The sequence below is a fragment of the Leptonychotes weddellii genome, chromosome 6, assembly GCF_054177405.1.
Source record: "Leptonychotes weddellii isolate Sample4059 chromosome 6, ASM5417740v2, whole genome shotgun sequence".
NCBI classification, from domain to species: Eukaryota; Metazoa; Chordata; class Mammalia; order Carnivora; family Phocidae; genus Leptonychotes; species Leptonychotes weddellii.
In genome coordinates, this window is record NC_138374.1 from 79,449,256 (window position 1) to 79,471,608 (window position 22,353).

At 39.5% G+C, this 22,353-nt stretch overlaps 1 protein-coding gene across 3 annotated transcripts in view; it reads right to left on the reverse strand.

Annotated features, from left to right (window-relative positions):
* The window catches only part of CDC42BPA (CDC42 binding protein kinase alpha), a 727,403-nt gene that overhangs the window by 125,263 nt on the left and 579,787 nt on the right, over nucleotides 1-22,353 (reverse strand). For all 3 annotated transcript variants that reach the window (XM_081824457.1, XM_081824456.1, XM_081824455.1), the window contains 10 exons: nucleotides 17,733-17,838; nucleotides 13,985-14,121; nucleotides 13,163-13,302; nucleotides 11,850-11,931; nucleotides 9,907-10,123; nucleotides 9,010-9,072; nucleotides 7,345-7,938; nucleotides 5,528-5,625; nucleotides 2,826-2,910; nucleotides 615-756 (listed from right to left, as the gene is read on the reverse strand). In XM_081824457.1, coding sequence (XP_081680583.1) covers nucleotides 623-756; nucleotides 2,826-2,910; nucleotides 5,528-5,625; nucleotides 7,345-7,938; nucleotides 9,010-9,072; nucleotides 9,907-10,123; nucleotides 11,850-11,931; nucleotides 13,163-13,302; nucleotides 13,985-14,121; nucleotides 17,733-17,838 — 1,656 coding nt within the window. In that variant the 3' untranslated portion in view covers nucleotides 615-622. The remainder of the gene's footprint in view (nucleotides 1-614; nucleotides 757-2,825; nucleotides 2,911-5,527; nucleotides 5,626-7,344; nucleotides 7,939-9,009; nucleotides 9,073-9,906; nucleotides 10,124-11,849; nucleotides 11,932-13,162; nucleotides 13,303-13,984; nucleotides 14,122-17,732; nucleotides 17,839-22,353) is intronic.

Genomic DNA, 22,353 nt, shown 5'->3' on the forward strand with positions numbered 1-22,353 from the left:
ATTGAGGAGGGCACATTCTGCATGGAGCACTGGGTATTATGCACAAACAATGAATCATGGAACACTTTATCTAAAACTAATGATGTAATGTATGGGGATTAACATAAGAATAAAAAAAAACTTTACTTAGAAACTTCTGTTTTAAATAAAAGATCTTGAGCATTTTGGTGGGAAAATAGGCTTCTCTTAGCACTTACATATTAAAGCTGTATTTTACAGATAGTTCTGACCATTCTATGTATGTCTTTTAAAATAACTGAAAACACTTTAGCGATGTTTTTATATGTGCCCGGAAATACTATAAGCCTTTGGGCTCTTTGCTCATGAGAGCTAACCTGAAGTTCTAAAGCCTGAACAGATGTACCACATACAGACATGTGCTGTTTATATTATTATACAAAGGCCCATAGTCTAAAAATATGTAAGTATTTCATATACACAGAGCAATGAATTACAATATGATACTTTAATCCAGTGCATACTCACACTTTGGAGAGTATTAATTAAAACTACACTGAAAAGTACATTCATGATTGCAGTTTTGATACCATAGATGGGTGACAGATTTTAAGAGCTCAAATCTGCCTTCCGAGTCAAATACCAGTATCACGAAGCCTCAGCTTCATACCCACCTCCTCTGCTGCATCCTCTCCTCTTCTGGGACCCTGAAGGAGAAGCGCCGTTTGTTGTTGATGTTTCTAACCATCTGCTTCCGACTATTGTCCGATGTTTCAGGAACCACCAGTTCATCCCCTTCTGTTAGAAAAAATACCAAGAACGGCGATGTTCTTTAAAGTGCAAAAATGCTTTTTATCTGCTAATCTCTAAGACGGTACCAACATTCACCAGTTGTACAAACTACGCAATTCTCATTTTTAAACGTTGTGTGTTGATACTCACAGCAAATAATAATTTAAACCAGGACATACGTAAACAGGTATATGTGAAAATTAAACATAGCTTACAAAGTACAGTTTCACTTTAATTTGATTATAAACAAAAACTGGCACAATTTTAGTGGAAGACAAGAAAAATGCAGTTGCCTGGGGGGTCCTGTCACTTTGCTCCCTCCCCCTGCAATCTCTCTGCACTGTCTTCTCTCACCTTCCAGGCACTGGGTCCAATGCTCTTCCTGTGAGGCTGTGTGGCAGTCAGGTGTAAACGGGAAATTATTCGTGTAAATGATAACTAAAAGTATTTTGACATAATAAAACATGTCCTTTGCAAGATCCAGTCTGCCAGATGTGCACTAAGGACAAAACCTTGCGCTCCCACCAGCTTCCTTTACTCAAGGTAAGACTCTGTTGCTATTTCTACTCGTCTGATCTTGGGGAGGAGATGATACTTAATCGTATGCATCCAGTTTCAATTTTAATACCTAGAAGTAAACAAAACCGTCTGCCAAGGGCTCCCCAGACCTGTTGAAATTTGTGAACACACTCTAGGAATAAAATAGGCAGTTGTATTCACACAACATGATGGATGCCATTCTCTAAATAAGGAATAGGAGAAAAGCCAATCTTCAGAATTTTTAACAGCCACAAAGCTGAAGTGAGAAAAGGGAGACGAGCGGAAGCCTGCAAGGCAAGCCAGGGCAGATGATTAGCGGAAAAGCAACATTCTGCTTGGATGGGAATAATGTAGCTTCATGTGAAACACAGTTCTGGAATTTGAGAATCGTGAGGGCAGAGCAGGTCTGGGTGAGTGATGGTGGAATGGGAGATGTGGGACAGTCAGAAGGCTGCAGCAACACTTTGAGCCCCTGAGAGATGAAGGACAGAGCAAGAAAGAGAAAAAGAAAGGGCCTCTGGGGAATGGGGCCCCTTCCTTTTCCCGAGGACAAGACATCTATGCTGAAATTCTGTCAGGTATTCCCTCGCTAAGCTCCGCCTCCACTGCCAGCTCAGAGCAGAAAGATGAGAGTACGGAGGACGCAAGTGGAAAGAGGCTTCATCCTACGGACACGACCTGGGACATGGACATATTGGATGATCATCACGGCCACACACAGTGAGAAGAGGGTGGAGCCAATCCTATACCAATATTTGGACTTCCTCTAAGAGACAGATACAAAATTAAGTACAGGCCCTTAGAGGTGAGAGGTGTAAAGCTCAAGTGTCATTAGCTTCATGGTGGATCCATCACTGAGTGGGAATCATTTCTAAATTCTGACTCTCCCTTTGGAAGTCCTCTCCTACAGCCACCAGTCCGTCAACCCAGAGACCTCCAGAGCGCCAAGAGCACATGCCAGACATCAAATGTGAAGGCAAGTAGTGACTGTGGACACAGCCTTCGTCCTCTTTGGATTCCCGTCCCGGGGATCCCACTCCCCGCTCCCAATTCTGGTGCTCCTGGGACCCTCCTCTCCGTTCTCCTTGCCCCGAGCTTATATGAGCACTTCCGAAGTTCAAAGCCCTATGTGTTGTCAGAAGATGTATTCTCAAAGTCCCCGGTCAGAACTCTGGATGAGTTTTCACAATTTTAGCACCACAAACCTGGGTTAGATTTTGCGGTATCAATAATACAGAAGACACCTACAGCTATACTTTCTCCACTTAAGTCAGTACTCCACAAAAAAATAACACGGTAGGTCAGCAATAAATATATTGTGTATATAGCTACGCAAGATTAAACAGAATGCCTTTTTAGGCAGACATTTATCTTAATAGACTGAGGATAGGATGACAGTAGCCAAGATCACAGACTTTGGAGTAAGATACACCTGAGTTTAAATCTGGTCTCTGCCACTTATTTATTTTCCTCAGGCAGTCAGCTTAGAGAGAACATTTCCATTGAAGCTACCCTATTAATGTATATTTTCTTACCTGCCATCTTATTTTTGAAATATATTAATCTAATTGTCTCCAACCCTAAAAGGTTTAATGATCCTTCATTGTTTAAGGGTCGAACCTAAAATAATAAAAAAAATAAAATTAGTATTTCAATAAAACCTTCAAATGAAATCATAAAACTTCTGGCCTATTTAGAAAGCACACACTACTGAGACCTTCCATCTATCCTTCCTCTTCAAAATATAGCTCCCTCAGAAAATCAACAAAAAATTAACATTAATTCTGATGGGAATTATAAAATTATCTAATTTGAACAAAAAAGTTACAATGACAACATTTTGAAGGAAGACTATTCGGGAGGAAAAAAGCAGAAATACATTTAAATCTTAAATTTGACTTTTTAAAGCCATTAGTAACTAAATCATTATACTAAGAAGATATCAATGCAGCTACTTTATGAATGTGATTAGAACTATATGTCCACATATGACAGAGATGAAACTGTGTACCACTCAGGGGGGCTGTCAGTAAACGGTGACAAAGCAACTCCTCACGTACATGGAACAGATGAATGGAGTCCCTACCTCACACCACAGATCACACACCAACTCTACAGGGATTAAAGACATAAATACAACAGGCACAACTTTCAAACTTTTGGGATAAAGGTCCTATTATCTTTATGACCTTGAGTTAGGAAAGTTTCCTAACAGAAAAAAGATAAACTTAAAGGATAAGAATGATACACATATAACAACATTAAAATTTGTAACAATAACCCCTGAAACTAGTAATACCCTCATGTTAACTAACTTAAATTTAAATAAAATCTAAAATAAAATTTATAACAAGTTTTCGGCAAAATAATATAATTTATTGTTATTAAAATAAATGCTAAGCAAATGAGCAAAGCAAAGCAAATGCTGAGCAAAATACACAATCAAAATGGATAGGACACAAATGGAGATTTACCCCACCCCTTACTAACTCAATATTTACAATACATAAAGAATTTCAATAAATTAATAAAAAAGAAGCCAGTCAAACAGAAAAGTGAGCAAAAAGCATGACTAGGTTTTCACAGAAGAAGAAATAAGAATGAACACATAAACAAAAGTAAGATGAATAGACATACAAAGATTAGGGACATGCAAATTAATGCTTCGATGAGATAGAATTTTACAACCATTGATAATGGTTATAAAACTATGAATTCTGAAAATGGCAAGGTCAGAGAAGATGTGGGTCTGCAGGAACTCCTCTGTACTGCTGGGGGGAGTATGAACCGGTACAATGACTCTGGAAAATAATGACACTATCCTATAAAGTTGAACCCTTGCTTTCCCTGAGCCCCATCAATTCCACTCCTAGACGTGAGATATAAAGAAACTCCTGCACATGCACCCAGACACAGGCATCAGTGTTCACAGTAGCAAAACCTGGAAAATAATTCAAATTCTGCCAATCAGAGAATGGAGAAATGAACTGTGATTTATTCACTCAAGAGAATATTTTATAGTAGTGAAAAGCAATGAGCTACACATAGCACGTGTAACAACAAGGGTGAATCTTGAACTATGCATGCAGAAAGCAAGGTAGATGACACACATGTAACATTTTCATAAAGCTCAAAAGCAAGCAAAACTCAACAGTACAAATGAAACAACTGTTTAAGAATATTTAAATATGCAGCCCCCCCCCCCAAATATGTATTTTAAGAAAAGCAAAGCAACGATACCTACAACATTCCCTCTCTGGGGAGGGGCAGGGGTATGGGATAAAGGAAAAGGACACCGGTAGAGGCAGTGATATTGGTCATGTTCTGGCCCTAAAGTTAGGAGGTGGGTTCATGAGTCAGCAGTTAATTATTATGCTTCATAAAGGTCACATTCTTTCATATACATTATAAAATTCACATGATAAAAATAAAACAAAACTAAACGCAATCAACCCAAATATACAAACCAAAGGGCCATATTGTAGGTGCATTGTACATAAAGTGGGAGTATTTACAAGAGTTTTCATTGCTGATGTGCTTTAAGATCGGGGCAGACTTCAAAATAGGACGTTGGCTACTTTCTGGTACCTATTCCTTTACACCTGCCCCCTAACCGATGATACAAGCTACATATATCTGTATGAAACTATTAGTCTTCTCGTATGCAAAACAGTCATTGTATACCTATAAAATTCCCTTCTGTTATCATAGGGAGATATTAAAGGGAAAATCATGTTTTATTAGGAATATATAAAGCCTTTGTGTTTTAATCATGAGATGCTTAAACAGTTTGGTTCTAAGTTTAACCACCTTTCTAGCGTGTGAGAGCTGTCTCAGGATTAGAGCCTGCATCCCATAATGTGAAAAGCAGTTATAAAAAAGAAATGACAGCCTTCTCCTCCCTCAGAGCTCCTGAAGTAGAAGACGACACTGGCATTTTAGGTTGGGTATAGATTCTAGTTGCTTGTTATGACAATACTCCTATTGATACAGTGAAACTAAATGTGATAAAAAGAGTATGGTGTTGAATTCACCTACAAAATTAACCAGCTTGACTTTTGTTTCTAGTGTTTCTCCTCTTAGCTAAACCCCAAATTACCGACTGCCAGAAAATGCCTAAATAGTGAAAAATAGCCAACTATTAGTGTTTGACTACACTCCTTAGTGTTTGAATACACTCATTAGTGTTTGACTACACTCATTAGTGTGCTTAGCCCATATTTTCACATGAAATTACCTTTTTGAGTGGGAGAGTCTGAATCCATTCCATAGAGTTCACGTCGAAGATATCAACCGCGTTTTCACTGTACACCGAGAGATATGGTGCATTGTAACCTGCAAGAAGGGAAGGAGGGAACAGTGGCTAATTACTCCTAACTTGTAAACCCCAAACATTTTGAAAGATCTATGCTAAATAATTGTAGAGCAGAATCCCACCCAAATCCTACTGTGTTCATGTAGTAGCCGCTTCAAAACATTTTTGAGGCAGACAGAACATAAGTCATAAATGAGCAGAGGACATGCTGTGGGTCAGACGGCCACTTTAATACATAAGGATTCTGCTAACACAGACGGCAGAATATTCCCTTCTCCAATACAAGTTCTATAAAGGGATGTCATTACATTTTTTAAAAAAGTATTTGATTCCTAAACCAGTTAAGATACTTACAAAGCAATCTTTAGGTGAGACCTGCCATCGCATCTATGAACATAGGATCACACACCTGACACAGGCACGTGAATGGGGTAAATGTTCAAAACCACTTACTGGAAGAATGAACAACAACAGACGGTGACACAAGCAAGAAGAGATGAGATGGTTGACCTAAGCTGACGTCGCGTTTTACATCCCTGGCCGAGCAATTCATAAAAGCTAGATATTCTGATTCCATATCAGAAGTAATACTTGGAATTATTACCTGACCAGGTTACCAAACAGTCCTTATTCTACATAGGACACCACAGATAAGAGTACGTATTTTAGAAGAAACAAAACTTTAAGAATAGTTAGGTTTGGGTGGGTAGAATTACAAGTATTTTTCTTTCTTTTTTTTAATCTAGATTTTCTAACTTTTCTGTAATAAGCATGTATGGCCTTCCCAACTTTTCTCCCACTAAACCTTTACACTCAACTGTATCCTGCCCATCACTCCTCCTACCTGGTTCCAGTGGAGGAGATTTCACGCCTCTGGCCCCAAATCCTTCCCCCTGTGTTCTGAATTCCATCCTCTCTGGCCTCCGTGGGTATCTTACTCTATTTCCTGTATTTACCACACAGTCAACCTTTCCCTAGTTCCCCAGTTCAGGATTCAAGCATGTTCAAGTATCTTCCACTAAAAACAAAGCACATGGGGTCAGACACTCCTCCCACCACCCTCTCCAGAACTTGGTACTTATGCTACAGAGCACTTAGAATCCAATGCAACTTCTCGCTTGTCATGAATCTTCCCTACTTCCCACTCTGCACCAGCAGGGGAAAATTGCCTATTGAGCTGGGCTCTCTATCTTTATCCTAGTGAGATGGCATGTAATGAGTATCCAATAATTTATTAATGTCTTAATATTTCTCGAAAGAGTGCAACAGGCAATCTCAAATATCTATCTATCTAGATAAAAATATAAAACAGAGAAACACTTCTTACAGATGGTGCATTATACCTTTACATAACTGATTAAATAATTCACTTAGTAACTACTTCTCCAGAGTAAGTCTCATGAGCTGTTAACGCTCACAAGCACTGTATTTTGGGGAACCATGAAGATAACTGTTTAGAGTTACTTCAAAATATAACATGGGTTAAAAATCCACTTAAGTAAAATATTCCATAGAAAGATTAGCTTCAACTAGGTACAAGGTAATGTCAAGCCTGCTGGCCGAGGTCTAACTATGGTAGTTACTTCACATAATTAAACAACATAATTGACACTTGGGCAAAACCTTAAGGGTGACTTTAAAAAACCACCTGTTATTAAGAGTGAATATATTTAGGAGATGAGGTGGAAGGAAAAGGAAAGAAACAAAAAGGTAAAACAGCCAAAATAAGAGACTCTTACAACAAAAGGAAGGATTTGCTGGCCACATCAGTTCCTGCTGTCTCGATCTCCGGCCCTGGCAGTCGGTGTATACCCCGATGCTGTTAAAACACAGCAGATACTCTTTACTGGAGATCTCAACTGCACAGATGGCATCCATCGGCTGATGTGCAATAAACGATAGTGTGTGGTCATTTGAATGGAGCATGCTGTACGGACTTCCTTCCCCATTCAAGGGGTATCTGAGGAATCCCGACTGGAATCCCACGCAGAGTTGTTCACTGAAGATCGCCATCCATTGCACATTATATGGCACTTGAATTTCCTTAAATTTTCTGTGACGGGTCTTGCTCTGAAATAGTTCATAACAGAGGACCTGCCTTTTCATAGCCACACACAGGCATGTGAGAGCTCCATGGCACACTTTGCCAGAAATTATGGACTGACACCCTTTAGTTTCTGCCAGCTTATAAAAATCAGTCTCTCGTCCGTCCAAAGCTGACATGGGAAAAAGTCGCACATGACGATTTCGTCCTGAGATCACAGCAACAAGCTGATCATTTGGAATGAGTTCAATCTGATGTATCTTCTTATTGTCACCAACTCTAATAATTTCTATGCAAAGAAATGATAATAAATCAAATGCAGAATAATGTTTTATTTACTAATCGTATCCCAATTATACTCAAAATGGTATGTCAACTTATAATAAAGACAAAGATACACACAGAAAAATAAGAAATCCAAATCATATGGAGAAAGAGGAAGATAATTATATCCATTATAAGGCAACTGCATACACCTACAGTGAGGTGTTAAATTCAGCACCACGATTTCCGGCAACCAAGGCAAAGGATCCCTGTGTGATAAAGCATGCCACATCTGTAGGAAAAACCTTTTTACTGGCACTAAGTTCTCAGGAACTTTACCATGGTGCTATTTTAAGGTACATTTCACTGAAGATATTTCTTTCTTTTTTTTTCCCCAGGGAGAGAGAGTGCACATATGCATGTGCATGCGGAAGCAAGGGAGAGGGGCAGAGGGAAAGAGAATCTCAAGCAGGCTCCAGGCTCAGGGGTTCCATCCCAGGACCCTGAGATCATGACCTGAGCTGAAGCCAAGAGTCAGACGTTTAACCAACTGAGCCACCCAGGTGCCCCTGAAGGTATCTCTACGGGTAACAAACAGATGTAGTTTAAATGCATTGTTTTCCCATGATCTCTCTTGATCTGAAGACAGGACACTAGCAAATTGGTTCCTTTTTATTTCACTCAGTATTTAATTTCTCCCTGGAAAAAAATCTGTTGTATTAAGTGTGGGGAAAAACACCCCCACATGAACACATTTTAATGACTGCTACCTCTTCAAGCACTAACAGAGCAATGAACAAATCAAGCTGTATCTTTCACATCTATCTTTAGGCATGCAACCTGAGTTTGTGCCACAGAGCTGTTAAATGAATGACAAAAGAAACACAACACATTCTTGCAAGTTTAAGACCTCAGGAGGATTAAAGAATATTAAAAGGTATCTTGATTTATAAACATATCAAATTAGGTGTGGAAAATTTCAATTACAGAATGCATAAGAGCAAATCGTGCTCTTCTTAGAATTTAGAATCTAGAGTTTAGATTTGTCTAACAATATGGTTGAAAGTTACTCTGCAATAATTAACTTTTCTCTTACCATCTTTGGTGACGTGAACAACAAACAACCCTTCTTCATTGCCCAGCGCTATCCTTTCGTGATCTATGGAAGACATAAATATGAATAGGTAAAACTATGTAAAACTAATAGAACAAACAGATAATAAAGAAATTTGGTGCAAAAAACTGAAATAAGTAACTTAAAATAGCAATAACAATTTGTACTATTAAATCTCCTTTCAGATTACAGTGGTAAATGTTACCTCATGTCTTTTTAAATGGAACAATCATTAGAAAGTATATCCATTCTTACAAAAAGAAGTAAATGTTTATTCAATAAAGGGTGAAAAAAATTAAAAACCTAGTTTGTTAAGCACCCTGGGTCTAGTTCTATTTCTTGTTTTGGGAGGGAAAATTGTGGAAGGCACTTGAACCCTACTCACTAGCTTTTATTGACTAGAAAGTAACAAAAGAGTTGGATGTGTACAGACAAAAATGTAAACCTCCAGATACAGACACCGCCATTTCTTGAGGGCATTTGATATGCAGGGTGTCCTGTGTCACATGTCCCGCCTTCCTGAAACCTCCCCATCACTTCTGCGAGGTAACTGGAACCTGTATCTTACCTAGGAAACTTATGCTTTAAGAAGTTAAACAACTTGTTCTAAGTCACACAGCAGAAAATAGATCGTTAATAGGTTAATCTTCAGCACCGTTGCTTTTTCAGAAGAAAACACACTTGGAAAGTGTACTTATTCTCAATTACTGGAAAACATAGCTCTCAATGGCCTCACTCACTCAGTAGGCACTTCCTGCGCATTCAGGGCACAACACACGCCATGCTGGACACTGGGGGTTCCCAGCTGCAAGCCAGCCCTGCTCACACAGTAGGTTAGTCAACAACTATGGTAACACGGTCAACGGGGCAAGTCCGTACCTATGATTGCAGCTGCCTGGGTTGTTTTAATGAGGGGCAGAGTGCTGTCATAAGCCTCCTTGGGAACATAGACTGAGCGGTCTCTGAATTTGCTTTTCTTCAAAATCTTGTGCAGCTCACTGAGCATGCCCACCCACTTGTTCCTCTCGCTCTCGCTCTCCGCGAGCATCAGGACCGAACACCTGCTGTCAGACGCCGAGAGCTGGGAAGCCGTGACCTAGGATAGTTTAATCAGCCTATGTTAGAAAACAGACAGCCTCCACACTGGTTTCATGCTGATGCTAGTTGACCAGACTCTGGCTGACAAAATGAGCACTCATCAGATGACACCTTTACCAGAGGTCAGCTCTCCTAATCAGGAGAATAACTAGTCTTCACATTAGAATTCATGACAAAGCAAAGGTAGCATATACCGCTATCTATCTAGATACCATTTTAAATGTTAGTAACCATTTTTTATTTTCTTTGCTATAAAATGCCAGAATGCCATCACTGAGAAATGCATGACCCATACTCATACATCAACAGCAGCTGACATTTACTGAGCAATCTCTGAGCAGTGATCAGAGCATGTTACAAGTATGAGACAGGTATTGCTATCATATCCTGATTTTACATATGAAAATACTCTGGCACAGAGACTCACGGTCTCCAAGGATGTCCCACCAGACTGGGATCCTGGGTCCATGCTCAGAAGCACTACACCAAACCGATTTTCAACTTGTTTTAAAAAGTCAGCAATAACACTCCGTTACTTCATAACATAACTCACATTATTTTAGAGAAGATCAGATCACTTGAGTTGGTATTTACATGAAGATTTATCACTATACAAATAGCACTTACAATCAGAACAGACTTAAACTTTATATATACGGATCCCTTCTTAAAGGCAGCAGTGACCATAAAATCCCACTATGTGAATCAGCTTTAGGCAAGTGGGCCTCTTTAGGCTCCCTTGGTGACCTTTCTTAGATACAAGATTCATAGACACTCAGCATACGGGCATAACATTAGGGCAGTGGGCTTTTTTTTTTTTTTTAAACATCTATTGTCTTAATTTACCAGTTCAAGATCCCCCTGTAGTAGGGCAGACAGCCTCCAAAGATGGCTACCAACAATTCTTTCTATGGAATTCTATTTTTCTCATCAAGCTCTGGAGTCTATTTCCTCTCCCCTTAAATCCAGGCTGGCCTTGTGACATGCTCTGACCAACAGAATGCATGGGAGTTATGTCTGTTTTGGCCTGGTCCTTAAAAGAGAGGCCTGGCAGCTTCTCTTGTTCTCTTGGAGGCCAGCCCTGTAGAGCTCAGCTGGATGACTGAATGAGAGACCACATGGAGAAAGTTCACAAAGAGAGCAGAGATCGCCCAGCCTGACAGCCAGCAGCAAGGCCCCAGATATGGAAGCAAGGTTATTCTGGATATTCCAGCCCCAAATGAGCCGAATGTAGCCACAGGAGTGACCCTACTCAACCCCACTCAAACTGGATAGCTGACCCACAGTATGGTAAAAAATAAATCATTACTGGTTTAAGCCACTAAGTTTTGAGGTAGTTACTACAAAGCAATAGAAATAAAACATTAATTTTTTAAATGAGATTTTAAAAAGAAACCTCTCTTTTCCAAAAACTTGAGAAACCTCACACTTACTCAATTTTCCATGTGGTATATTTATTTGGAATGTGAATTGTGGCTCAAAAGTATCACCCAACATGAAACTATTTTAGAAGCCAAATATTCACACTTTCTACAGGTCTTTTACTAATAAAATATTTACTTAGCACTAATTGTCTATACATTCAAGTACCGGATGATACAAAACACATTAAGGAATATAGGATTTACTATTTCCTAGTAAGTTTATGATCTATATAAAGAGACAAAATATATATTCACTAAGAACACATAATTCAGTGATCAAATTACAGTGCACATACTCACTCTGAATATGCAGGGTATATCTTTTCGACTTGCATGAATAACATCAGAAGCCAAGACTGAACTCACAGAAAATTCTTCATCCCTGAAGGAAAAATGCAACATTAAAAGTCAGTGTATGGGGTGTGTATGTTGTGTTTAGGGTGTGCATCCAAATAACACACATGGGACAATCCTCAAAACTTCATTGCACAAAACATTCAAATTGAATTAAAAAAAAACTGGTTTTTTTCGCCACTGTAATTGATGGTGCCCGGAGGAATTTATAAGAGGTAACTTAGCAGTGGCAATTACACAGGGCTAGCAACAGCTGCTGCCTCCAGCTGCAAGGTCAGTACCCGTACATGCAGACGAGGGATCGGAACCCTCCAGAACAACGCACCCTCTTGCCTCCCGCAACACAGCTCACGAGCCCACAACATACCGTATCTGACATTTCACTCTTCTGTCAACACCTGAAACAGAATTCCTCCACAATAATTTACTCCTTGTGACTTCCTAATTCTTAGTGCCATCATTCTCTTGGTCTTGAAGACTTGACGCCTTAGTCTCGTCTCTGCTTCTTCTCCCTGTCTTTCTATAGCAATTCCCTGAGCAGGCTCTGTCAGACTTTCGTTGCTAATGTTTCCTGCACCTATCTCCTCATATTCTGTATCTGAGGGGAAGAGGATGTGTCTAAGGTGCTGGTATGAAATGCCAGCGTGCACCATGGCTGGAAACCCTTGTTCTGAGTGCTGGAGAAAGAGCTGGAGGGAGGCCTGTGTGGGAGTCATCAGCATAGAGGTGACAGCTGAAGCTCTGGGGGCTCATAAGTCACCCCAAGGGAGTGCAGGAGTTACAAGAAGAGGTAAAGGAGAGCACTCCACAGGGCAGGGGAAGGGCCTGAAGAGTGAGACCAGAAATATTCAAGAGATGGACTCATTCAAATGTTTCCCGGCTCATTACATACTCCAAGAACCTATCTGATTCTGGGATATTTTTCCTTGCACTGGATTTACGATCTATACCTTCAGGTGACAAGACCACGTATTAGGCCTTTGTCACCCCAGCCATCTTTATGCTGGTCTTTTGGATTCGAACATTAGCTTCTTTTCCCTAAGCCCGAACCCCAACTCACTCACTCAAAACACATCAACCTGTCCTATAACGACACCTTGCTTCCTGGTTTTAATTACATTACTCTGGCAATATTAGTAAGTTAGATTATTAATATGAAATCAGATTTAAATAAAAATATGGCAATGTAATTAGATGAAAAACCACTTTTTTATTCCTATGTCATAAAGACACAAATATTTTCACTTTTGAAAGCTTACCTCATGTCAATCACCTGACTGACCACGACACTGGGCTGAGACGCTTTTCCTTCCGCAACATCGTATAGGAAGAGTTTAAAGTCACAAACCACAGCCAATGCTCTTTGCCATCCTTTCTTCACTCCAGCTGGCTTTGGGATCTTCAGGAAACAGAAACAACTCAAACTAAAATGTTAGTCACAGCCCCCTCAGTTACCTATGTAACTGCACGATGGAAACCTAAAGATAATGTACACGTGTCCTAAGTCTGCCGCTCTGGGGGGGGTCAAGTGCAGATGGAACACACAGACCACTGATAACATGAGAAACTGTAAGAATACATTCTTCAAATATTGTATGACTTTTTATTCTAAAAAATTTTAAACCATTTTAACTTTCACTAATAATTCATTAAAATAACATTCATGGATTTCTTTCTTAGTAGCATAAAAGTCAAATTTGGGAGTATGATGAAATGTAGCTTACACTTTAAATGCTATTCAGGATTACAAGTAAGAATACCCCCTGATAACATCTCACACGTCATAGGCATACACTGCATCTCCAGGAAGACCAGGTGCCAAAGACTCCTTTAGGGAGATTCCAACATCTGTTCGTTACAAGATACGGACAGTACAGAAAACCGTAGACATTTTGGAATTTATTTCCAAGCAAAGGCCAGGTTTTTGTTTTCAAATCACTCTGGATGAAATAAAAATTATTAGATGAATTTTATTCGCCTACTTTTCTGGCAAGGAGTATGTTTGTAAGACGACTGCACTTTATTTTCAGTCATTAATCAACCTCAAAAGATTAATCTAAACCCAACCTAATCAGACTTACCCTGACATGACCTTCATATGCTGTTCCTATTCCCTTCTGCGGGTCTATCCCCAGAGGCCCTTTTGTCTGCTCAGGCGGGACTGGACAAGCAGTTGGAGCTTTGTTTACACAAGTTATATGGCATGAAAATCCACACACTTTTGAAGGGGGGAAAAAAAACAATGTTCAATAAAAATTCACTTTTACAAAAAGATAATTCACTGAGCACTCATTACATACAAGGGGCTATAGTAGATGAATGCTTATCTGTGGCTTTGCTTTAAAGAACTGTTTTGTCATTTGGGGAGCCGATTCATTTGCTTACTAATAAGAATTTCAATGAGAAATTGTAAAGATTTTTATTATTGTAATATTGTTTTGTGTTAGTATTAGTAATGAAGAGCAGCCAATACATAGGAAAAAAAAAATCTAAGCTTGTGAATACAACAGTTGATTTAAACTTGGCATTCCAAAAAGTAGTTTCTAGAGTTCTAACTCTTCGTCTCACTGCAACTTGGTATCTGCCCTGAAAGTTTCTCTTGCCAGAGTCACTAATGGACATGAAATTACCTGACATCTTTGCAGTATCTGGCAAACTTTACCAATCCCTCTTTTTGAAAATGAAATTGTTTAATGATTAAAAATGTATAAATCACGGGTAAACTTTAGGATTTGTTAATATCATTATAGATACTTCAGCTATGACTAAGATCATAATAATGGTCAACTTTATTGAGTACATTTCTCTGTAACAATCTAAGAGAGGTACAGCTACTCCTATTTATGATGGACTTGCCCTGGGTCACAGGACTTGTAAGTGGCATTGCTAGAATTCAAACCCAGGCAGTCGGGCTCAGAGCCCACTCTACCAACAATGCTGCCATGATACCTCTACCTGATACACGTATGATGAACTTGAGACTCCAAGAAACAGGATAAACAAAAATAAATGTATAAGTTTCACCGAGACTTGGTTGGATGACAATTAAAATATTTAGGGGATGCCTGGGTGGCTCAGTTGGTTAAGCCTCCAACTCCTGATTTCAGCTCAGGTCATGATCTCAGGGTCGTGGGATTGAGCCCCATACCGGGCTCTGCACTCAGCGGGGAGTCTGCTTGAGATTCTCTCTCGCCCTCTGTCCCTCCCTCCACTCACTCTCTCTCTCTCTAAAATAAATAAATAAAATCTTAAAAAAAAAAAAAAAAAATATTTAAAACAAACAAACTTGTTGGAAGGGGCTGTAGACTAAGAATATTCATTTAGACAATTCCTACTCTAAGGGTCAGTCCTGGAGAATATTTGGGAAAGATTAAGAGAGGACCTAAAGGGATACCATCAGGGAATGCATGCACATGGGAAAATGTATCATACACCACTGATAGGCATTATGAAACCATCAGAGGGGCAAGATGAACTAGTACTGACTGTCAAAACTACCAAATTTCTGTAAGACATCTCGTTCACTTTTAAGTAGAGTGTCTAACAAGTTATAATTTGTTTTACTAATTAGGCAAAAATCTCACCTCCAAAAGCAGAGGAAGCAACAAAATAATTGTCCTATACAGGATCTAACTTCAATCAACCAGGAAGAAATTAAAATGATAGGAATCTTTGGAGGCTGTAACCACATTACCATAACATTTATGAAAGCCTGGGCAGGGTCTAACGTGTCCCCACAGTGTACAGGGCAGGGTACTAAGAGTCTTCAGGAAAGGGGTGCCTGGGTGGCTCAGTTGTTGGGCATCTGCCTTCGGCTCAGGTCATGGTCCCAGGTCCTGGGATCGAGCCCCGCATCAGGCTCCCTGCTCCACGGAAGCCTGCTTCTCCCTTTCCCACTCCCCCTGCTTGTGTTCCCTCTCTCGCTGTGTCTCCCTCTATCAAATAAATAAATAAAATCTTAAAAAAAAAAAAAAGAAACTTTAAAAAAGAAAAAGGGTCTTCAGGAAAGAAACGTACAATTTCATGATGTGAGACTCTAGAAAGGGGCTTGGGAGATCTCAAAAACCCCTACCATGTAATTGCAAATGATTCTGATGCATAAGAAATGATAAGGGACCTAACACCAGGTACCTATCCAGGATTCTTTCTGATAAACAGATTTTAAAATGACATTTATTTTTATTTGTATTTTATTCTTTTAAAGATTTATTTATTTTAGAGACAGAGAGAGCTGGGGGAGGGGTGGAGAGAGAGAGAGAGAGAGAATCCTGAAGCAGACTCCCCACTGAGCGTGGAGCCCAATGCAGGGCTTGATCCCAGGACCCTGAGATCATGACCTGAGCCATAAACCAAGAGTCGGATGCTTAACCGATTGAGCCATCCAGATGATGGCATCAGATGCCCCTAAAAGTGACACTTATAAGTACTGGCTAAATCCAAAATGGGACAAGGCTTAAAAACTACGAATTCTCTCCTTTGGCTTCCATCACACCTTCCCAGTCAATGACACAGGTTGTTCCTTTTTCAGATTACTTTGCTGTCTTTACCTTTCACCTCCCCTGAGCTGTTTCCTAAGGCTCCGTCCTCATACTTGCTCTCTTTTCACTCTGTGTGTTTCCTGGAAAACGCCATTCCCCTTCATCACTCTGTATGCTCATAACTCTCAAATCTACTTTTCACCCTAGACCATTTGCTTTGGCTCTAAACCCATGCATCTACACAACTAGCTGGGATGATGCAATCTGGAGCTTCTACTTTGGCTGTGAGAGCTAATCGGACATAGAATGCACTGCCTTAAGATGCCATTAACAGCCCCTTGATTCAAAGTGACCAAATACAAACTACAAGCACATTCTACAAGGGGAACGCCTGCTTCTGATGTGCACTGATGACCTTCCCTGCAAAGTCCCTTCCAACCCTAAAGGCTAAGAAATGGAAACTCATATTAGAATTTGAACTAGCAACTATTTTATCTTTCTCATAAGATAGATCAGTAAATGATACATAAGGCATTGTTACAGTGATAAATTTGATTTGATTAAAAAAAGTGTATTCCCAAACTATTCCCAAACAGTGTATCCCATTATAATTATTTAAGTCATTTTCATTTCAGAAGTCTTAGGAAAAATAAAGTGGTGCCCAGACAAATATACTTTGTTTTCTGTTCAAATGACCCCTGATCTCTCATCTCTCAGAATGTGAGCTCCTCGAGGGCAGGCTCTCAGTCTTCTCCCCATCCCCGACTACACCACGGTGTCTAGAAGTACAGGACAGGCATTCCATGAACACACCATGGATGAATCAATGAGTCAATGAGCGGTAGGAAAATCCACTGATACAAATACTGGGAATAAAATATCTTTCTGAGGCAAAGTGGCAGACACTTAATATTTCTGAAAAGATACTGAACTGCCTACTTCTGAAGAATGATTTCTCTTATTAGAGAAATTAAGCAAGGTGAGAGTTAAATGAACAGATTCAAGGATAACTTTTATGTCTTCTGTCACTCAGCTTAACGCTTTCCCAGAACCACAAATTCACCCGCATAACGAAACAAAGATGAATGAGCCACACTGACAGAGGTCTCCCCTGAAAAATGTTTCTAGGGGCCGTCCAGTTTCTCCCCTGTTCAACATGTAGCAAGGTGCTTGCTTTATTATCTGTACTCCTGTTATCAGAAAAAAGCAGAACAAGCAGACACTTATATATTGTGAGATCATGACCTGAGCCATAAACCAAGAGTCGGATGGGGAATACAGTTACGTGATTACAGTTAGGAAGCCAACGCTAGGACTCTAATATCACACTCTCCTGCCATTTTGTTCTTACCTTCACAGGAACAGCCCTGTCTTATCAAACCCACCATCAGAGAGGTGCACTGGTGACATCTGGTAGGGGTAGTGAAAGATTTGACAAAAAACTGATGGGTCTTGCGCTGCAAAACAAAGGGATAAAAAACATACACCAATTACTAAAAACAGTTATTTAAAGGATTTCTGTAATGTAAATCTCTGGATGCCACACGATCTACTAGGATGTTTTCTAAATAGAAGTGCAATGAATTATTTTCATTTCTCACATCTTTCTGTAATTTACGCTCTTTGCATATTTTTATTAGGCAATATAGAGCTAGGTTAAGCTAAAAACAATGTTAAGAAGTTATATGGTAATTAATTGCTCTTGAATGCCATTTGAAAAGTTATGAACTGTAGCTTTTTATTTTTGCTCAGATTTTGATTCAGGATTTTTAGAAATTCTTCAAATTATTCTTCAGCAAAGAGTTAAGTGAACTGTTACATATTTGTACCTCTACAAATAGAGAAATTTAATATGCTTTTATACCTTCTTAGGAAGAACAAAGAGTAACTGAAAATTCTTGTCCTGGCTATATATCAAGTAATTTTATTCTCTGGGACCAAGAACAAAGAATATGCTTAATGAATTGGTTTCCTCCTATGGAAGCAGGTGGTATTACCCTTCAATAGACAAACATACACCCGTATTATTCTAGAGACAGATGGCAGCCCGAAACTTCTTGTTGTAAACCCAGTAAAGTTCTCTAAGTCTTGTTTGTCCTATCTGGTGGTAAGTCCATGTAGGCTGCAGCTCTCTAGGATATCCTCTCCTTTCCAAATTAACTCTTAGAATGTTTTAATAACAAATGAATTGTATTAACTGTTCTTCTACTCTACTGTGTGAGCCTAGGGACACATTACTTAACTTCTCTGTGTCTTACTTTCCTCTTTCTATAAAATAGGATCAATAATAGTATCTACTTCATGGGGTGGTTAAATGAGTATGTGAACATAAAAAAAGCCTTTCGAACAGTGCTGGCGTAGAGTAAGCATTCAGAACATAGTTACTTACTTTTGAAAACAAATTTGGCTAATTACTTATTTTGTATGTGTGATTGATTTAAACTAGTAAGAACTCTATTCCAATAATATGTGAATTCTGATGACATGCTGTTATGAAGTAGTAGTAGTATTTTAGTTGAGACTGACTTATAAAAAACTAAAAGGACTCTTCAGGGGTGCCTGGGTGGCTCAATCGATTAAGCATCCGACTCTTGATTTTGGCTCAGCTCATGATCTCAGGGTCGTGAGACTGAGCCCCATGTCAGGCTCTGCACTCAGCATGGAGTCTGCTTGAGATTCTCTCCCTCTCCCTTTGCCACCCCCCCCAAAATAAATAAATAAAATCTTAAAAAAAACCTAAAGGGACTATTCAAAGCTTTAAAATTTAAGTTAAAAATAAATTCTGCTCTTCTCAATTGGGATATATGATTTACACCCCACAAAAGCTTCAAAGCAGGACTAGGATCTGACTCTACCACATCTGGAACAGAGACCACCCTCAGACTAACTGTAAAATTGCTCCCGTGTGGCCTGAGCCCTGACCAACGAGGGGACATTGTGCCGGTACTCCACATGCATCATCTCATTTAATGGAGGCAATACCCCTGTAAAGACAGGTAATATTTCCTCATGCAGATAAAGGAGATGAGACTCAGTTACTCATGGATATACAATTCATGGTAGAGTTAAAATTCAAGCCCACATCTGTCTGATTCTGCCATCTCTCAGAGTTTGATCATTTAGAAACATGTAGAATATGCTCCTAAAAAAACCCCCCAAAACTACACAAGGCAAAGGTCAAGACTAGGGGCCTCCATGCCTGTGATAAAAATACAAGTACCTAATTTGTTAATATCATATAAAATCTTGCTCAGTATTTCTCCTGTATACCAAGTTTTACTCTTACTTTTTGCTCTTTGAGGACTATCCAGGGTAAATTTTTTAGCATTTTTTCAATTGTTCAAAATTATGGCAAAAGATGCAAAGTTAGTTTACTGATTCGCTCTGGAGGCTTTTATCACAACAAGAGAACTGATCAACTGCTTAAGGGAGGTAACTTCCTTCTTTCTTCTAAGGGATAACTGACAGGTCTGGAATATCAGTAATAATAACGGTAGCCACAACAAACGTTAACAGTAATTCTTGACAATACCCAAGAAATCGCTGACAAAACATATTACATACCTTTCCCCACCCCAGAGATCTACTCAGGATGTCATAATTTTAACTGATTATGCTGGGAAAGAAAAATGTTTTTGCAGAGCATTATTTAACTGACCAGGCAACCAACTGGTAGGTGCTGATTAAACCGTGGGAGGGGGTGGGAGGTACTACTAAAGAGTAAGGGGTCCATGTTTCACTGATCTCAACGAAGGACAGTATAAAATAGAACATAATTAAAGATCATGATTCTGATGGCACTGACCTCTAGACAAAACACTAGGATTTTGGATTTATTTGTTTTTGGTGGAGGAGAGAGGAACAGTAACAGAAAGATACTTGGATCCATTCCTAGGGTCCAGAGTACCTGGCTTCTGACTTTTCTAAGATCCCCTTTCTGCCTCCGGGTCAGTATTTGATTTCTAATACTTCCCCCAAGGGTAGTTTGAGGAGGAGAAAAAGAAGAAGAAGAAAAGTCTAGGAAAAGGGGCATTAAACCTAAAGCATGGACCCAAATTAGAGTTTTAGATTATGTGACAGTTTGGAGTAAACTGAGAATTAACTATAAACTCAACATTTAAAGAGGTAGACAAAAGAAGGGCTCTTCTCTATTCTAATTTTGTCTGTGTTGTGGACTTAAGCTATCACTGGAGAAGATAAAAGGTCTTTAACAGAAGCTGTGAGAACACAGCAGAACCAATTACGACTCCTGGTAAAAGCTTAAAACCTCACTGTTGATAACGAGAATTTTACCACTGATAAATGACAAGAAGTCTTTACCTCATACAAACCTTTCTTTTAAAATAAATTTTTAAAAATGCTTTTTCTTTTCTTTTAAACACTTTCAATTATTTTGATATAATTGTAGATTCACTCCATCTTAAGATTTTTTTAAAGGTTTTTTTGTGATTTTTTTTTTTTAAGATTTTATTTATTTGACAGAGAACACAAGCAGGAGAAGCAGCAGGGAGAGGGAGAAAAAGGCTCCCGCTGAGCAGAGAGCCCGACATGGGGCTCAATCCCAGGACCCTGAGATCATGACCTGAGTTGAAGGCAGACGCTTAACCGCCCAGGCGTCCCTGTAGATTCATTCCATCTTTTAAAAAACATAAAGTAAATTTTATTTTCGGGGAGGAAACTTAGGTACACAAAGCTGAGTTAATATTTAGTCCATGAGGGTGCCTGGGTGGCTCAGATGGTTAAGCGTCTGCCTTCGGCTCAGGTCATGATCCCAGGGTCCTGGGATCGAGTCCCACATTGGGCTCCCTGCTAGGCAGGAAGCCTGCTTCTCCCTCTGCCTCTCTCTCTCTCTGACTTTCATGAATAAATAAATAAAACATTAAAAAAAAAAAAAGAAGGCTTTGTGGTGCTTCTTATTTGAAAGAAAAAAAAATTTAGTCCATGAAATATCATCACAGAGCTTGGCGGAGGCCCCACTCTGGTTTTATTTTGCCTTACTGCTTTTTCCATTCATCCCTGATTATTCACTCTCCATCCTTCCCCATGAGATCTGGCACCCAGTCTAACAGGATTTATACAGATCCTTGGGTATGTATATATCCCTGTAAATTAGATAGTTTGAGTGTGTTTCTAGTGTATGTGAGTACCCAGGAGCACACATCAGCCACATGTTACCCATCTTTCCCCCATTTCCAACTCCCTGGTACCCTTTGTAGCAATAAATGTCTGTCCACTCCACAATGCCATGTTGCTCTCCAGAATGGATGTATGTGTTTATACTTCCACTACCTGTGTGTGCAGCTGCCTGTTTCTTCATGTCCTTGACATTACCTTACTTAATTTTTGACAATCTGGTGAGTATAAAATGATAATTTTTTTTCCCTGTTGTAAATTTTTTAAAAAATTTTATGATGTTATGTTAGTCACCATACAATACATCATTAGTTTTTGATGTAGTGATCCACGATCCATTGTTTTCGTATAACACTCAGTGCTCCATGCAGTACCTGCCCTCCTTAATACCCATCACCAGGCTAACCAATCCCCCCTCCCCCCTCAAACCCTGTTTCTCAGGTCCATAGTCTCTCATGGTTCATCTCTCCCTCCAATTCCCCCACCGCCATTTTTCCCTTCCTTCTCCTAATGTCCTCCATGTTATTCCTTATGTTCCACAAATAAGTGAAACCATATAATTGACTTTCTCTGCTTGACTTACTTCACTTAGCATAATCTCCTCCAGTCCCATCCATGTTGATGTAAAAGTTGGGTATTCATCTTTTCTGATGGCTGAGTAATATTCCATTGTATATATGGACCACATCTTCTTTATCCATTCATCTGTTGAAGGGCATCTCGGCTCCTTCCACAGTTTGGCTATTGCGGACATTGCTGCTCTGAACATTGGGGTGCATATGGCCCTTCTTTTCACTACATCTGTGTCTTTGGGGTAAATACCCAGTAGTGCAATTGCT